At 45.9% G+C, this 16,888-nt stretch overlaps 1 protein-coding gene across 1 annotated transcript; it reads left to right on the top strand.

Moving 5' to 3' along the window:
• The first annotated feature begins 400 nt into the window (after positions 1-400).
• Positions 401-16,672, top strand: fads6 (fatty acid desaturase 6). Its single transcript, XM_062525550.1, has 6 exons — positions 401-1,363; positions 5,378-5,544; positions 9,402-9,582; positions 11,341-11,528; positions 13,932-14,111; positions 15,384-16,672. The coding sequence occupies exons 1-6, from the start codon at positions 1,048-1,050 to the stop codon at positions 15,531-15,533; spliced, it is 1,182 nt and encodes a 393-aa protein (XP_062381534.1). The 5' UTR covers positions 401-1,047; the 3' UTR covers positions 15,534-16,672.
• The last annotated feature ends 216 nt before the right edge of the window (positions 16,673-16,888 follow it).

Genomic DNA, 16,888 nt, shown 5'->3' with positions numbered 1-16,888 from the left:
CTGCCTTTGTCTCTCTTTCTTTCTCTCTCACTTACAGACTCTCTCTCTCTCTCTTTCTCTGCCTCTGTCACATTGTATCTTTCTCAATCTCTCAATGTCTCAGCCACTGCTCCATACACGCTGATCAAGACTAAAGTACAGAAGGTGTGTGGTGTTTGTGCGTGCTTCTGTGACCCAGTTAATCCCCCCTCTCTGCTCACCCCTTTCCCAGGACCTCAGCCAGGGAGCCGAGAGAGAGCCGTGAAAGAGAGAGGGACAGAGAGAGAAAGAGAGAGAGAGTAAAGAGAAGGGGAGGCAAAAGGGGAGGAGCGAGGGATAGGGAGGGAGGGAGAAAGAGAGGGAGGGGAAAGAGGGGCAGAGCATTGAGTATGCATGTTGAATTGCACTGCAGACAGAACAAGGGACGCAGAGCAGAGGAGAGAGAAGGAGAGAGAGGGAGAGAAAAGAGAGAGAGAGAGAGAGGGAAGCGTGAGAGAAGAGAGGAGCATAGACAACTCTCCAGCTGCAGCAACTGCTCCGTGGAGGAATTGGCATCTTGCTCTCTGTGCGTGAGCGTCTTTATTCTTGTGAGTGTGTGTGTGTGTGTTTGAGTGTCTGTTTGCCGGTGTGTGTGTTTGTCTGGGTGTGTCTGGCGTGTGCGACTTGAGACGCCGCCTGGCCCAGCGCTGGCAGTCTGCACAGCGGTCACCTCTGCCAAGCGCATCACCGTGGGAACGGCGGGAGGGGGGAAGACCAACAGAGGCACGCACAGAGGGAAGGAGCGAGTGAATGAAACGAGTCCGCGTGGAGAAGAGAGAGACACTGAGAAAGTAGAGGAGGAGAAGAAAAGGAGAGGGAGGAGAGCAGGGGATTGAGTCTTTGTCAGGACTGACTCTCTTGTCTGCCAGCCGGTTTGTGTGTACTATGACCCACCACTAACTGCTGCTACTACAACTATCGCCACTTGAGCCACTTGCGTCCACTTGCGTCCTTTCTCTCCTCTCCTCGCCGTCCTTGCATCCTTATCGTCCACGTCCTCCGCGTCCTCTTCCGCACCGGCACCGGACAATGCAGACCGTTCCGGAGAAGTGGCGGGACGCCCCGTCGCCCGGCCGAGCGAACGAGAACGGCATGAAGGCGCCCTGGGAGGGACAGGCGCTCTTCCAGAGGAACGGCACCACCGCAGCTCCGGCAGGGAAGGGGGCGTCGGACGCCAAGCCGTCCCCAGGGGAGATGAACGGGAAGGGGGCCGAGGCGGAGCGGGAGTCCCTGATGATGGAGCTGACCAAGCTGGTCCAGGGCACGGTGAAGGAGAGCAGCTGGTGGGAGAGGAGAGGCATCGACTGTGCCATCCTGGGGGCAGCCTTTCTGGCACTGCCCGTAGGTAAGACCCCTGCACCCCTGCCCACCTGTCCTTGACCTAGACCGTCTGACTGACTGACTGACTAGTTGAGTGATTGATTGATTGATTGACAGGCCAGCTCTCTTGACAGAAGCCTCAGCTGTGTATTGGTGGCTGAGAACAGTAGGTCTTGAAGGCAACACACAGTCCTCTCAATGACATCCAGATTGCAGACATGTAGCTGTGTATTTATGCATGTGATAAAGTAACCTATTGACGTCATATCACACCTGTGCACTTCATATTATCATTTCAAGTATTAAGTACAATTGAGTATTAACGTGAATGAAATTTAAAACAAAGAGCATGTTGCCCTCCATTCAAATATGTACTCAGGGGTGACAACATTATTTGAATATAGCTGCAGGTTTGCTTACAATATAATGTGCACATCTTATTGTGCTTTATGGCCTGCATGTGTTTGCCCCTGAACAACACAATGTCCAGAAGAGAGTCCAGAAGTCCACAGTGCTGTATAGGGGGGACAACAAGGGCCTATTTTAAGTGCTCACTCACTCCATACATTGTCAGTCAAATCCAACTTGGGGTGCGTGTTGGGGGGGCCAACATGACCTGCCCATTGTGTTTAGTGGCATTAAAAGCCTTGGGAGGGCCGAATTAGACGACAGGAACTCCAGCGACAGCTTCTAGCTTCGGGAACAAGTCAGGACAGGTGTCTAATGACAGCTAATAGAAGGCGGCCGGGCACTCGGCAAAATGTTGCGGGTGCCACCCGGCTGGATCAAGTTTCCTGGTTATTGGGGCCTTGCGCAATGGAGGTCGCTTGGCTGTGACACAAAAAGAGCCCGTGGGTTTCCCAAGGTCAGGTCATGCATTCATTGAATTTTGTTTCGCTCCCCGGCTAGCGAATTGCTGAGCTTGACCCGTTTCGACGGCTCGTTACATTCTTTCAAAAAAAACTCATGAGGGTCGGACGCTGGGAGGAAAAATGACACTTTGTTTCGGACTTTTTTCGGACCGTTTTTTTTTTCGGTTGTTCTTTCTCTCTCCCATTCTCCTCAGTCCTTATCCTTATGTCATGCAACACAGCGTGAACCAATGTAGCCTACTGTGCCTTCACAATCTGTTACAGCCTCCCTCTACTTGCAAACCAGAGAAGTGGACACGTGTTGAGAATTTGTTGTGTGAATGGGGAGGGTGGGGGGGGGGGGGGGGGGGGGGTGCAGGGGTCCCTTTATCTACACTGTTGCACCATCTCCAATGGCAACCTTTGGCAGATGCTTGCTTCAGGGATGTGCTGTGGTGACTGACCCACCAGCTTATCACCTGCTAATGAGGATCCTTGAGATGGCCGTGCGGGGTTTTTTGTAGGGGAGGTCACGTTAGCGCTCTCGACCCCATTCCGTGCGCGACGGCGCCCCACAAGGAGGTTAATGTGGACAGTGGTGTGACCTGAGGCATACTATTTCTCTCTGGTCATTTCTTGCTCAGTTGTCGTGCCGAAGCCGGTATCAGTATTCAGGACCCACACAGTTGTGAGTGGATGTTGTCATGACAACCGGCCTAGTTGGAAGTCTCTTGTCAGTGTGTGTGTGTGTGTGTGTATGTGCCTTTCAGTGTGTTCGTGTTTGTGTGTGTCTTGTGAGAGTCTCTGTTTATGTGTGTGTGTGTGTGTGTGTGTGTGTGTGTGTGTGCATGCGTGTCTGTGTGTGTGTGTGTGTGTGTGTGTGTGTGTGTGTGTGACAGAGTGGGGGGTTGTTTGTGTGTGTGTTTGTGTGTGTGTTTGTGTGTGTGTCTGTCTGTTTGTCTGTCTGTGTCTGTGTCTGTGTCTGTTCTCCTTCACTCTGTCAGATCCGGTTTCCCTCCCCTCTACCTGAGCCCAGTAAGTGTCCTTTCAGAGCTGAAACCGGACCTCAGCCTCAAGTCGCTCTTTAGTGCCCCTGATGGCTCAGATCTCCCTGCACTCCCCAGAACACTGAATTCAGTCATGAAGGCCACATACATCCACTGAACCTACTCACCATTTAACTCAATTCAGTTTGGATTTCAACACATTTATTTATGCAAATCAAATCAAATCAAATCAAATCAAATCAAATAATTTGCCCATTAGAGCTCTTGAACAACCCCCCCCCCCCCCCCCCCCCCCCCCCCCTGAATGTGTGTGATCCACATCCCACAAGGTCACTAAGGTCACTCAGCTCCAGGCCTGCAGAGCAATTGATCAGATGTAGTGTTAACGCCTGCGCTGTGTTAAAATAGCTCTGGATGATGATAGCATCTGATCAATGGCCTCATGGCGATGCCAAAGTGACGAGGATGGACACTCTGGGATGGTGCTGGAGGCTGTGCAGCCAGAGAGAGGATGGGGATGCTGGTTCAGATGCTTAGTGTTCATTGGTCAGTCTGTCTCTAAGGGACTGCAGATGAAAGCTATAGCTTGTATGGCTAGGTACATATACATGCTATAAGTAAATTAGCATGTTAATTCATGTACACTACCCCTTTTAGATAAATAAGCATACACTTTAACACCTTATTTGTTATTACAGAGTATTTGAAAACATTCAAAGAAGAGCTCTGATTGATGTTACTGGCTCAAAAGCTGAAGTTCAATTCTCAGGCGTCAGGCATCAACTTGTTCATTCGATTGAGCTGTTTCTGAGAGGCAGGGTAAAGTCAATCTCTCTCAACTAGCATTGTCAGCTGAAAATATGTTTTTGCACGCGGGTGTCTCCTGCTAAAGAAGGTTCTGATCAATACTGGCGAGCCGCAGAGACACTGGGTCACGCCATGATCAATATATAGCATTAACAGAGACTTTTGAACTGCAGGAACCCCTAGCATTAAAACAAAAACATGTAGGCCCAACATCCCAACTATTTACCGCGGCTTATACAGTACATTGCTTTTGCAACATTTCTTCAGCTATGAGGTTACTACAGGGGGGGCAGTTAATATGGTGTTAATATGGTTTTGTTTCTTTTAACTTGAATAAAACACTCTCCTGCGGCTTATATGCGGGAAATTACTGTATAGCAGTATGCTGTAGAGCAGTTCTTACTATTCTGATTTTGTGTCACACAACCACTACGTATTCTGGAGAGTCTGAGGAAAGAGCTAAACCTAGGCCATATTTATAGTTTTAATCACAAGGAGGGTTTGCCTGTCACGACAAATGAGCAGCATTTTCTTTGTGCCAAGTCTGCTGATCAAATCGTCATTAGAAGTCCTTAACGCACAGAACAGAATGTGCCTCTGGCAGCCGCGGTACCGTTTTTAGTCCGATGTGTGAAATGGGCTTGTTGGACTCGAGCGCAGCGCGCTTAAAACCAAATCCATTAGAGCGACTCACAAACTCAAAGTACCCCCCTCTCGACACGGCGTGTTATTTCAGGAATTACTTTGCAACCCTGCGCTCAGAGAGAAACGATAATATTTATGAGAGCGATGGGGAGGGTTGGAGCAGTATAGGTGTGGAGGGCGGGAGGTCCTGTAAGGTCGTGTCTCATTTCTGCAAAGCCAGCTGGATGCAGAAGGGAGTTTACCGTCAATGTCCTAGGCTATACTGTATTTAAGATTTCTCTCTTTCTCTTCACTTGACATCCAGTTCCTGACTGACTGGTTTTGCCAGGATTGTCTCTCTCTCTGTCTCTTTCTCTCTCCTATTCTTTTGTTTTCTTTCTTTCCTCACCTCTCCATCCTTTCTTCTTCAACACTCCCACTCTCTCTCTGTCTCTTTCTGTCTCCTATTCTTTTGTTTTCTTTCTTTCCTCACCTCTCCATCCTTTCTTCTTCAACACTCCCTTCTCTTATTTGTATCTTCTTTCTTATGACAGAACAAAAACATTTACAGAAATGATAGCTATTGTCACAGGGAGATATGCCATTTTCACCTCTCCAGCCTTGATCCCAAATCACCCATATAAACACTTTTCAAATAGTCAAATTAAACTATTCAAAAACATCATGCTTTTCCTTGTCCCTCCCCCTCTCTCTTTCTCTCCCTCTCTCTCTCTCTCTCCCTCTCTCCAGCCTTCTACCTCCTCAGCTTTTCTCAGGTGCTGCTGTTCGCTCTGGGGATGCTGGTCATGGGCGTCGCCCACGGCATCATCACCATCAAAGGGACCCACATGGCCAGTCACGGGTCGCTTAGTGAGTCCCAGGCCTGGGGCGAGTTCTGGGCCATCTTCTTCATTGAGGTGAGTGAGGAACACCTGGTGCTGAGCATGACGACTTACAGGTCCTTTGGTCATGAGTTAGTTATATATGGTACAAACAATGTGAAGATGTCAGCTCATTTCCCCTCAAAAAGTGCTGGGGTGTCCAAGAAAATGCCTGTTCAGTTTCAAAGCAGATGCACCTATCAAGACATGGTGGACAAATATGTGACTATATCATTATTATCACCATATCACTATACGGTATGTAATGTCACAATATCAAAATAACGTCTAGACAAGTAGACAAAGACATTTTTCGTCATTCAATGAGGCAACAAACATTGAGATGGATGATATGTGCATGGCCTACACATTGTACTCAAATGTGAATTATGTGAAAGATAATTTACCATTATTTGACTGTAATACATATATTTGATTTCTGACATATCAAGACATGTACAGTAATAACACCAAAACAACAGTGTATGACAGCAGTACATGATAAACATATTTGTCTTGTTTGCTAATAAGTGCGTGTAATAAAGGAGAATGAAATCAAACAACAGCCAATGTAGAAAAATGATAATGACCATGAGGATGACCTTGAAACCAACAAATCCAGCCCGCTGCCTAACACAAGTCTGACACCCCTGATCAAGACAGATCCCTCTTTGTGTTGTGTTGTGTTTACCCTTTTTTGGCCAGTCACCCTGAGCAGCACCACCGGCCAAGAGTGTGTTTGACGTTGAACTAATTCCAGTTGTGTTCTGCACAAACTGTCTGCCGTGGTTTTCAAAGTTCATTTGGAGTTCAGATGCTCTGCAAAAAAACTCAGTTTAGTTTTTAGAAGTGTCTTATCGTTTCTTCCCACACCACTAAAAGGTTTATCATAGTTTTACAGTTGCTGTACTAGGGCGTTTCTTCAGCTAGGGATCACTTTTTGGCATCTTGTTCAAATCACACTTTTAATACATTTTTACACAGCGCCTTCCAGTTGTATTGCCACCCTTGCTAAGGAAAATCGTGTTAGTGAAAACTGTTTTTTGGATAACACTTTACTTGATACATAAGAGTGACATGACACTATCATGAACACATGACACTGTCACAACACATGAACCCTAACCCTAATCCTAACCTTTAATCTCCAATCCTAACCCTAACCCTAACCCTAACCCCTAACTTGTCATGACAAAAACTGAATGACACTTAATGACAGAAGCATTATGCCATAAACGTTTATGACTTGTTTATAAAGTTTATGACATGTTCATGACAGTGTCATGTCACTCTTATGTAGATACCTTCATGTAAAGTGTAACCTGTTTTTGTAATGACCTGCAGAGAGGAAATTCAAGAGCGTACGGAGTGTAATAATGTTTCTTTAATTCAGGCGTCAGATCAAAGGGCAAATCCAGTCAAAGTAGTTCAAGTACACATAGTCCACGTTCAGTAACAGAGAGAGAGAGGCTAAACAGGCAGAAGTATCCAGGTAACGTTCAATCCAAAAGCACAGTCAAAGTACACAATCCAGGTCAGTAACACACGTAGGCAAAGTAGACAGAAATCCAGGTAAGATGTACTGTAATCCAAAACTCACAGTCAAGATAACAGGGCACGGCCAATCACAGTGTAGCCAAACTCACAGGCTCGGCAAAGTTCACAAACAAAACGATGCCTCACACTCAGGGCGGCTAGAGTCTTAGAATAACCCCAAGGCTCATTAGTCGATTACAAATCACAGGTGTATCAATATTTTGGCGAAGCTAAGCGAGACTGAAGGGGGCGTAGCCGCAGTTGCTGCTGCGACAGCCCTGATGTTCTAGTTTTATCTTAGTTCCACAATAAAAACAATTGAGGGCTTAAACATGCCACTATTAGGATATTGGCCTCCCTTAGCCAATAAAATAAATCTTCTTCCATAACATCTCATAGAGTTGGAAGATACCAAGCAGGAGATTTGAGGGTATTCCCTTGGTCCACTCACGCCACTGGTTTTTCATGAGCTCAATCAAGGAACTGAGATGGCAGAATCTTTGAAACACAAATTTGAGATGACCATGCCAGAAACAAAAATAAAAAAATATTTGGTTACACTTTACTTGAAGGCATCTGTCATGAATGTGTCATAAACATTATAAACAAGTATGAATGTTTATGATATAACGCTTCTGTTATTAATTGTCATTTGGTTTTTGTCCTAACAAATTGGGATTAGGGTTAGGGTTAGGGTTCATGTGTCATGTGTTCATAACAGTGTCATGTCACTCTTATGTAGATACCTTCAAGTAAAGTGTTGAATATTTATTTGTTTGTGAAGATTTTTTTCACATGCCAAAATATATAAATGCATGTGAATGTCTTGCAAACACATGGAAAATCTAGCGAAAATCTAGCACACACTCTAATATAGATAACTCAGAGTAATAGAAGTGCCATATGACTTTGTTTCCCCTAAAAAAAACAATGCCATAGGCCTCTTGTAGCAGGTTTATCACTTACTTTGAGTTAACTTACTCAAGTTTGTCACTAAACCACATACTTGGAATACCCCCAGGCAGTGTACTGAAGCTGCAATACAGGTATTTTAATTCACTCATTTACAAGCAACACGATCATTACTTTGTTGATGAACACTGCTGTTGTAGCAACCTCATGTGACTTTGTCTTTGACTGGAGCTAACTGGAGTGAACAAGATTGAAGAGTTCATTCACTCCCATCCTATTTACATAGCCTAAATATCCCCTAAGAATGAACTGGGGTGTAATAACAACGTACCCTCATAAAATCGCCCTTCAACCCAGGCACACAAAAACACACGGGCACTTGTTGTGATGCTATCTATGGCTGCTGTTTTCGCCGTTACATATGGATGACCTTTATACACAGAGACACACTTTGGCTATATATATATATATATGTATATCAGTGCGTGCAGCTTGTCATTATGCAAACAGTCTAGGTCATGTTTGCTCGTCTTATCATAACCTCGTCAAATGAGGCCTGTCATGGACACGGCCAGTGCTGATTCATTCATAAGTCATAAGATAGTGTCCCCGGTTTGTTCCCCATTCAGTCCAATGTCTCTTCTGATTTGGTTTAATAACACCATAAACTAGAGGAGCTCACGGCGAGCTCGGACTTCTGCCAAGGCCCATCATAGTCGACTCCAGTCAAAGAAATAGGCCCTATTTCGCAATGTGAATGAATGAGAGAGAAAATAATTCTTGGATCCAGAACTTGATTGGTATTTTCTCCAAGATGTAATGAGTTCAGACATCTGCCACATTTCATGAAAAGCAGCCGATTAGTATGTTTTGCTTACTGATAAACAGGTAACCAGATTAACAAAAGCATGAATGGAATGGAAACACCATGTCCTTTGCAGAGATAACGGCATGGATGATAAATATCACCATAAATCAGTATCTAGTGTGAGGAGCATGTGTGTTTGATAGATAGATAGATAGATACTTTATTGATCCCCAAAGGGAAATTCAAGGTCCCAGCAGCTTAAGACACCACACACAACATACAGTACAATGTAAACAATGTAAACAGGAAAAATAAAAAGCAAATCAACAAATCAACATGACTAAAGGAGCAGTAAAATACTATAGATAAGGTATGCATGAATGTACTGAGGATTGGTACTGTGATCCAGTCTGAGGTGTGTGTCAAGTTGGTAGTGCAAATAAGTCCAACAGTGCAACGGTGCAAGATTAAATTCTAGTGACCAGCAGTAAATATGTACAGTACAAAATGTAAGCATAGTAATAATAATAACAGTACTAGTATATATAGTATATATAGTTTGTGTGTTAACGTGTGTGTGTGTGTGTGTGTGTGTGTGTGTGTGTGTGTGTGTGTGTGTGTATTTGTCCACACTCAGGTGTGCGGCTCGTTCACGGCCCGAGCAGGTGTCCAGGGTCACATCAAGATGCATCACGCGCACACCAACGTCATCGGCTTGGGCGACTCCAGCACCTGGAAGGTACCCTCCCTCTCGCGGAGCATGTACCTGTTCGTCGCTCCTCTGTTCGTACCCATCATCACACCGCTGGTGGCCTTAGGTGAGACATACAGTACACACACTCATTCTCACACACACACACACACACACACACACACACACACACACACACACACAAGGGATGAAAACAGCCAGAGGAGAGCCGCAGGGCAATGTAGCAGTAGCGTCTCGTCTAGCGTGTGTCTTCTATACCACATAGGGGGTCAGTGACCATGGCGACCCAGAGTCCGACCTGAGGTCACTTCCTAATATACCCTTTTTAGGTATATTGTTTTTGGGGGCTTTTTGCCTTTAATGTATAGACCAGTTTCAGGACAGTGGGTGCCTCTCAACATCTCTCCTCGATCCTCGATGCTCGATCCTCGAAGGGCGTTCCCACTGATCTATAACTAAAACCGGATAGACTTTCCCATTGTTGCCGCCCCATCATTCTTCACGTACATCAGTGAGGATCGAGGCCCGAGGAGCGAGGGAGGACGTATAAAAGCCGAATGAGAGGCACCTACTGAAGCGATCGACAGGAAGTAAGTGTGAGGGAGAGATGGGATGGGATCAGGAAATGATCCGGGTTGGAACCGAACCTGGGGCTGTGTCCAGAAGTCAAGTGTGCACGCTGGATAGTACCTTCTTTCCAGTAGCGTCTTAGTTAGCTTGCTCCTCAGTATGCGTCCCTACCTACATTTGGACAGCACTAACTAGTTGGCGTCACCTGACTCGGGGAGGGGGGTGTGTTGACGATTTGCATGACGTGTGGAGCTTGACCTGCGCTGCGCAATGGATTATGGGATATCTGAGGGCAAAAAAGATGCATCGATGCACGCTTGGAAATCACGCCAAACAAAGTACCCAGCTAGTGAGAGCGCTTGACTTTCGGACAGTCTATTCTGACGTAACTTCCGGAAAATGCACACTGCCCAGCGTGCGTACTGATGTTTCAGACACAGCCACTGTCCTGTCAAAACAGGCTTGCAAAAGTCCAAGATACAGCTTAAAAAGACAACCAACCACAAACACATAAACAAGCAGTGTCGCAATAAGAAACACATATTATACGAAGCCCAATACGGTAAGTGGTTGCAGCCTTACTTCTGTATGATATTATATTCTAACCAAAGCATGTCTTTCCTTTTAAATAGTTCTTTGTTATATGTTTTGTGGTTGCCTTTCGACGAAGAATAGAATGAAGATTAGAATATGGAAGCATTATTTACAGTATATGATTTACACAGCAGTCTATGATTTAAACCATGCAATGATGAGACGTATGGGAGAGCCAGTGATCTAAGGCCTTCGACTGTACATGTCAGAAAGAACCACACAGCCTGGACAGAAAGGAGACGGAAATACATAGGAATGTTATGTCTTTTGGGCGAACAAGAGAGATGGGGATTCAAGTGTACTGCACGCACATCCGAAAATGATGAAAACTGGGTGCCAGACAGACAAGCGCATGTCAGGAAAAAGGACAACATGTCCGCACACCAGAAATGATGCTCCTCAGTTATTTTGAATGGTAAATCACCACGTGTAACGTTTCAGGCCCCTATAGCATGGGAAGTTACAATCAAGAGTCATGTGCACACTTTTATTCCGATTAGAAATGGAAAATCGGCTCAGTCGGAAGAAAATGTGTCATGTAAACACACAATTGTATATTAAAATAATTACTGTATTAATACAGTAATAACGTCCTCTCAATACAGTCTTGAGGTCGGTGTGTACTGTATATGTGTGTCAGCTCTATTCTGTGTCCCGTGTGTGTGTGTGTGTGTGTGTGTGTGTGTGTGTGTGTGCTCAGCTCATCTGAAAGACCACTCCATGGTCCAGGCCCTGCGGACAGTGTTCATGGTGCTCCTGGGCTTCTACTCTCAGTACTGGCTGCTGCTGCATGTGTCCGGCTTCCAGTCCCCCGCCGGCGCACTGCTCTGCATGCTGGTGTGCAGGGCCATGTTCACCATGCCCTACATCCACGTCAACATCTTCCAGGTGAGAGGAGTAGATGCTCACACACACACACACACACATGTTCACCATGCCCTACATCCACGTCAACATCTTCCAGGTGAGAGGAGTAGACGCTCACACACACACACACACACATGTTCACCATGCCCTACATCCACGTCAACATCTTCCAGGTGAGAGGAGTAGACGCTCACACACACACACACACACATGTTCACCATGCCCTACATCCACGTCAACATCTTCCAGGTGAGAGGAGTAGACGCTCACATACACACACACACACACATGTTCACCATGCCCTACATCCACGTCAACATCTTCCAGGTGAGAGGAGTAGACGCTCACACACACACACACACACACACACATGTTCACCATGCCCTACATCCACGTCAACATCTTCCAGGTGAGAGGTGTAGACGCTCACACACACACACACACACATGTTCACCATGCCCTACATCCACGTCAACATCTTCCAGGTGAGAGGAGTAGACGCTCACACACACACACACACACACATGTTCACCATGCCCTACATCCACGTCAACATCTTCCAGGTGAGAGGTGAAGATGCTCACACACACACACACACACACACACACACACACAGATTCATACATACCTAAGCACATACACATACACACTCTAGTCACATCTCTCAGATGACTACTCATCTTTAAGGTCAGTGGGTAAACACTAAACAACCACAAACCCGAACCCGAAAATCCCGAATATCTTGCTCCTCTTTCATATCACTTTACACACTAACAATGCGCTAATTCACTCATGCCACTCATAGCTAATCACTCCATAAGCAACCAACCCAGAAGCTTATTCTCTCTCTCACACTCGTCTCTCACACCAATCCCTTGTGACGCAGTCTACTGTCCCATAGCTGGATGTGTGTCAGAAATGTGCTGATGTGTGCTGGAGGAATTGTTCTCCAGACCGGCTCGTCTCGGCCCAAGAAAAGCCTCCGTCCTCTGGGCTTTTCTTCTCTCTCCCCCCCCCCCCCCCCCCCCCCTCCCCCTTGGACATTTTTCTTCCCTTTCAATACATCGCTGTTGTTCTGTCCTTCATCCCCGAATTCAGCGCAGTCAGCGAACTCAAGCCCCACAGAAAAGAACAGCCCATGCATGAGTCACTTTCCCAGACGTGGAGACTTGAGATGGTGTGTGTGTGTGTGTGTGTGTGTGTGTGTGTACGTGTGTGTCTGTGTGCCTGTGTGGGTGTGTGTGTGTGTGTACGTGTGTGTCTGTGTGTGTTTGTGTGTGTGTGTGTGTATGTCTTTGTGCCTCAATGTATGCCATTGTTTTGATCCTGTAAGACCGATCGCTGCTGTGCACCCGGTTTGAAGTCAGATCAGAATGTGCTCTCTGGAGTCACCACCACCACACTTGTGAGGTCAGGAAGTGAACAGGGGGCTGATGGGAAGGAAGGAAGACGCTGGGTGCTAAGATGGGGTTACAGGGTTGCCTGTTGCATGTTTGCAAACCTGGGTGTGTTTGTTTGTGAGGTGTGTTCTTATAGGGAAGAGATGATGCTGACTGATGTTTACTTGTGGTGTATGTGTGTGTGTGTCTGTGTGTGAGAGAGAGAGAGAGAGAGAGAGAGAGAGAGAGAGAGAGAGAGAGAGTGAGTATGTGTGTGTGTGTGTGTGTGTGTGTGTGTGTATAACTGCAGTCCTGTTCCCTTTAACCCCCTTGCTGAGGCCCCTCGCCCATACATACCCCTGCAGTGATATCCACTTACAGTGGCAACATCTCGATTGCTTGTCCACGCTGGGCTTTGTTCTGTTCTGACCTCCCCTGCTCTCTCTCTCTCTCTCTCTCTCTCTCTCTCTCACACATGCTCTCCCTCTCTCTCTCTCTCCCTCTCTTTCTTTATCTCTGTCTTTTCCCCTCTCTGTCCTCCTTATATCTCTCTCTTTCTTCACATGAAGAGGTCATCTCGTAGCAGGGCTCTGTTTCAAACACTCCCTGTATTGTTCGCTTGTTATTCTCTGCTCTTAGGAGGGTTTATCTGGAAACGCCACACCTTCTCCACACACACAGATGTGCTGGCCAACTGACAGTCATGCATAGCAACACAAACTCATGCGGGTACAGAACGTGATGCACACATCACCACATGAAGGATGCGTCCAACTGTGGACACACACACACACAAACACACACACACACACACACACACACACATAGCACACACACATGCAAAAACACACATACACATAGCACATACACGCACACACACACACACACTCATAGACATACAGAGACACACTCACACACGCACATGCGCACACAAACACGCGCACACACACACACACACACACACACACGCTGAGAAATGTCCCAACAATGCACTCATCACATCATCATCTCATCACTGTCTCTTCTCCACTCTCTGTCTCCGCAGCACATCGGGCTGCCCATGTTCTCCCCGACGCGGCGGCCCAAGCGGATCTACCAGATGACCCACGGCGTGCTGAATCTCCCTCGGAACCCCGTGCTGGACTGGATCTTTGGGCACTCCCTCATCAACTGCCACGTGGAGCATCACCTCTTCCCCTTCCTCTCAGATAACATGTGCCTGAAGGTGAGACACTAACAGTGCGCGCGCGCGCACACACACTCATGCACACAAACACACACAGATGCACACACACACAGAGAGATACTGTACACATACTGTACAAATACTGAACACACACACACACACACACACCACACCTATACACATACACATACACATACACACACATACACATACACATACACACACACACACACACACACACACACACACACACACACACACACACACACATACACATACACACACACACACACACACACACACACACACACACACACACACACACACACACACACACACACACACACACACACACACACACAAACACACACACACACATGATCGAGCTTGGACCCCAAACAAACTCCCAACAGAAGGGGGTCGTTTGGGGTCCATGCTTGATTTGGGTTAACCTTCACTTGGCATGTTTGCCTTCCATGTTGGGTTTATGGGTTTGGATTGGGGTTCGTATTCATGAGATTTGGGTCAGGATTTGGATTAAGGTCAGAGCTGGACATTTTGGGTGTTAGTGGGGAATGGATGTGGTTAAGTTGACTAATAAGAGAAAGCGTTCACACAAGATAAAAGCTGCAAAATAAGGGTCCCAAATCTCAATATCATAGACAGTCTTACAGCAGTAAGGGTAGAATTCACCTGCAGTAAATCAAAATGAAGTAGTGTGTGTATAACAAGAGTGATAAAGATGCAAATGATACAACATGGGTTTTCAGAGCTCGTACATCCAATAAACTGCGTAATTAAATGGATAAAAGTGTCCCCCTGTGGCATTACAGTCCCATAGTCAATATTAATGGCCACCCTTGGCTTTGCATATTAGGTCAGAGGCATACACTTTGGCCAAAGCGAATTCCAAAAAGGAAAGGTTCATGGTTGCCAAGAGTTGCAAATCTGCTCTAAATGTAATCTCCCAAAGACCCAGATGCTAGTGCATGATTGTAGCTCAGTTCTAGTCAGAGTTATGTTTTCCTGGACGGCCCTAGCAAGGCCACTCCGCTAAGGAGGGAACATAAACATTGTTCTCCTTTTAGGACTGAGAATCTGACGAGAAGCTAAAATTAGACTTCAAGTCTCAAGTCTGTTTTCAAGTTGTGAAAAACGTCGGGAACACGCTACCTCGAAACTCCTCTTCCTTCACTGTCTTTTTATCGCTGCCTCGCACACATTTTCTGAATACCAGGCAGCTTCCTTTAACAAACAGCGCCCCCCATCCTAACCCTTTGTGTCCCCCCCCCCTCTCATCTCTGTCCAAAGGTGAAGCCCATTGTGTCCAAGTACTTGAAAGAGAAGGAGCTGCCGTACCAGGAGGACAGTTACATCTCCCGTCTACGCCTGTTCTTCCACCGCTACCAGGAGTTCATGGTGTACGCGCCTCCCATCACCGAGCTTGTCGGGGTGCAGTGATGAAGAAGACCTGGAGGAGAAAAGAGGAGGAGGAGGAGGAAGAGGAGGAGGAGGGAGGAAGAAGAAGTAGAAGAGGAAAGAAGAAGAAGAAGAGAGAGACTCTTTGTTTATGCTGAAGCACAATGACAAAAGCACACAGACAGAGAATGAAAGAGAGAAAGAGAGCGAGAGAGAGAGAGAGAGACAGAGAAGGACCAGAGGTTACTAATGCTTCGACACCATTGGCCTGCTACACTGCGTGTAATTCCATTATCAAGCGTAGCGTTTCTGTTAATCCCTTCATCTATTCACACATACATTCTTTAGCTGACCAAGCAAACTGTGCTCACAAAGCAGTACGCGTCGTACATACATTTAGGACGAGGTTTATATATCACGTAATCAAGATGATTCTATGCAAGAGATATGTATGTTGATAATCCAAGGCAATCATAGTTCGTAGACAGCACAATACTAACTATGTAATGAGTAAAATGGTCATGGCAGTTGCTGGTGTGAATGACATATTGTGTTAGCCAACAGCAATCCTGTGGAATCCATCTTACTTACAAGACTTACCCATACATGGATTTTTATAGCAGTCAGCAACTCTGAAGTTCTTTTTTTCGCCTCTGTACTTTAATGACTGACAACTGACATTCTGACAACTGACAATCTGTCACATACACAAACTGTATTTACACCACTGTCTAATATAGGCTAATCTGTAGCAGCTTTGCACCAAACCGACAGCAAGTATATCAAAAAAAAATAAAGGTTTCATGATGGAACATCAAATGGATAAAAGGTGATAAGAAAAAAATGGATAAAATGACAGTTTAATAAACTGTTTCAGGGCATTTTAAATCAAACAGGGTAAATCAGTTGCCTGTGGAAATTCTGTGTTGTGCTGGTGTTTTGTCTTTGTCACTGCTTTAGGTGCTCAAGCTTGGCATTGGCAGAAGTGAGCGTCTTCACTGGCTTGCTTTAAAGCTGGCAGTTTAATTCAGACATGACAACAGACTTATCACCCACGCCATGCTTTTCTATCGTAAAATGTAGGCCCTGTGAATGTGTGTTGAATGTTTTTAATATGCAGCTGCATAACTGTTTGCACTGAGGATATATACACTGTGTTAGAAATTAAAATTGATTCTGAACAGCAGTGGTCTTTTGTTGTGTACAATACAGGACGAAATGTCATTGTGGCCTATATTAGCGTTAACAAAACTCAGCATTGCAATGTGATTTTTAGCCAGGAGATGGCAGCAATGATTCACTTTCTGTGAACTCCAAACGCAATTGAATCCAGCTGACAATCAAAGTAGGACCAGGCTTTTGTTTGGTTCTCCTTCGAAAACTTCCATCTCAGAACA

Source organism: Sardina pilchardus, chromosome 22 (assembly GCF_963854185.1).
Source record: "Sardina pilchardus chromosome 22, fSarPil1.1, whole genome shotgun sequence".
Taxonomy (NCBI): Eukaryota; Metazoa; Chordata; class Actinopteri; order Clupeiformes; family Clupeidae; genus Sardina; species Sardina pilchardus.
Note: the sequence above shows the minus strand (reverse complement) of the source record. Positions and strands in the feature narration are given on the sequence as shown.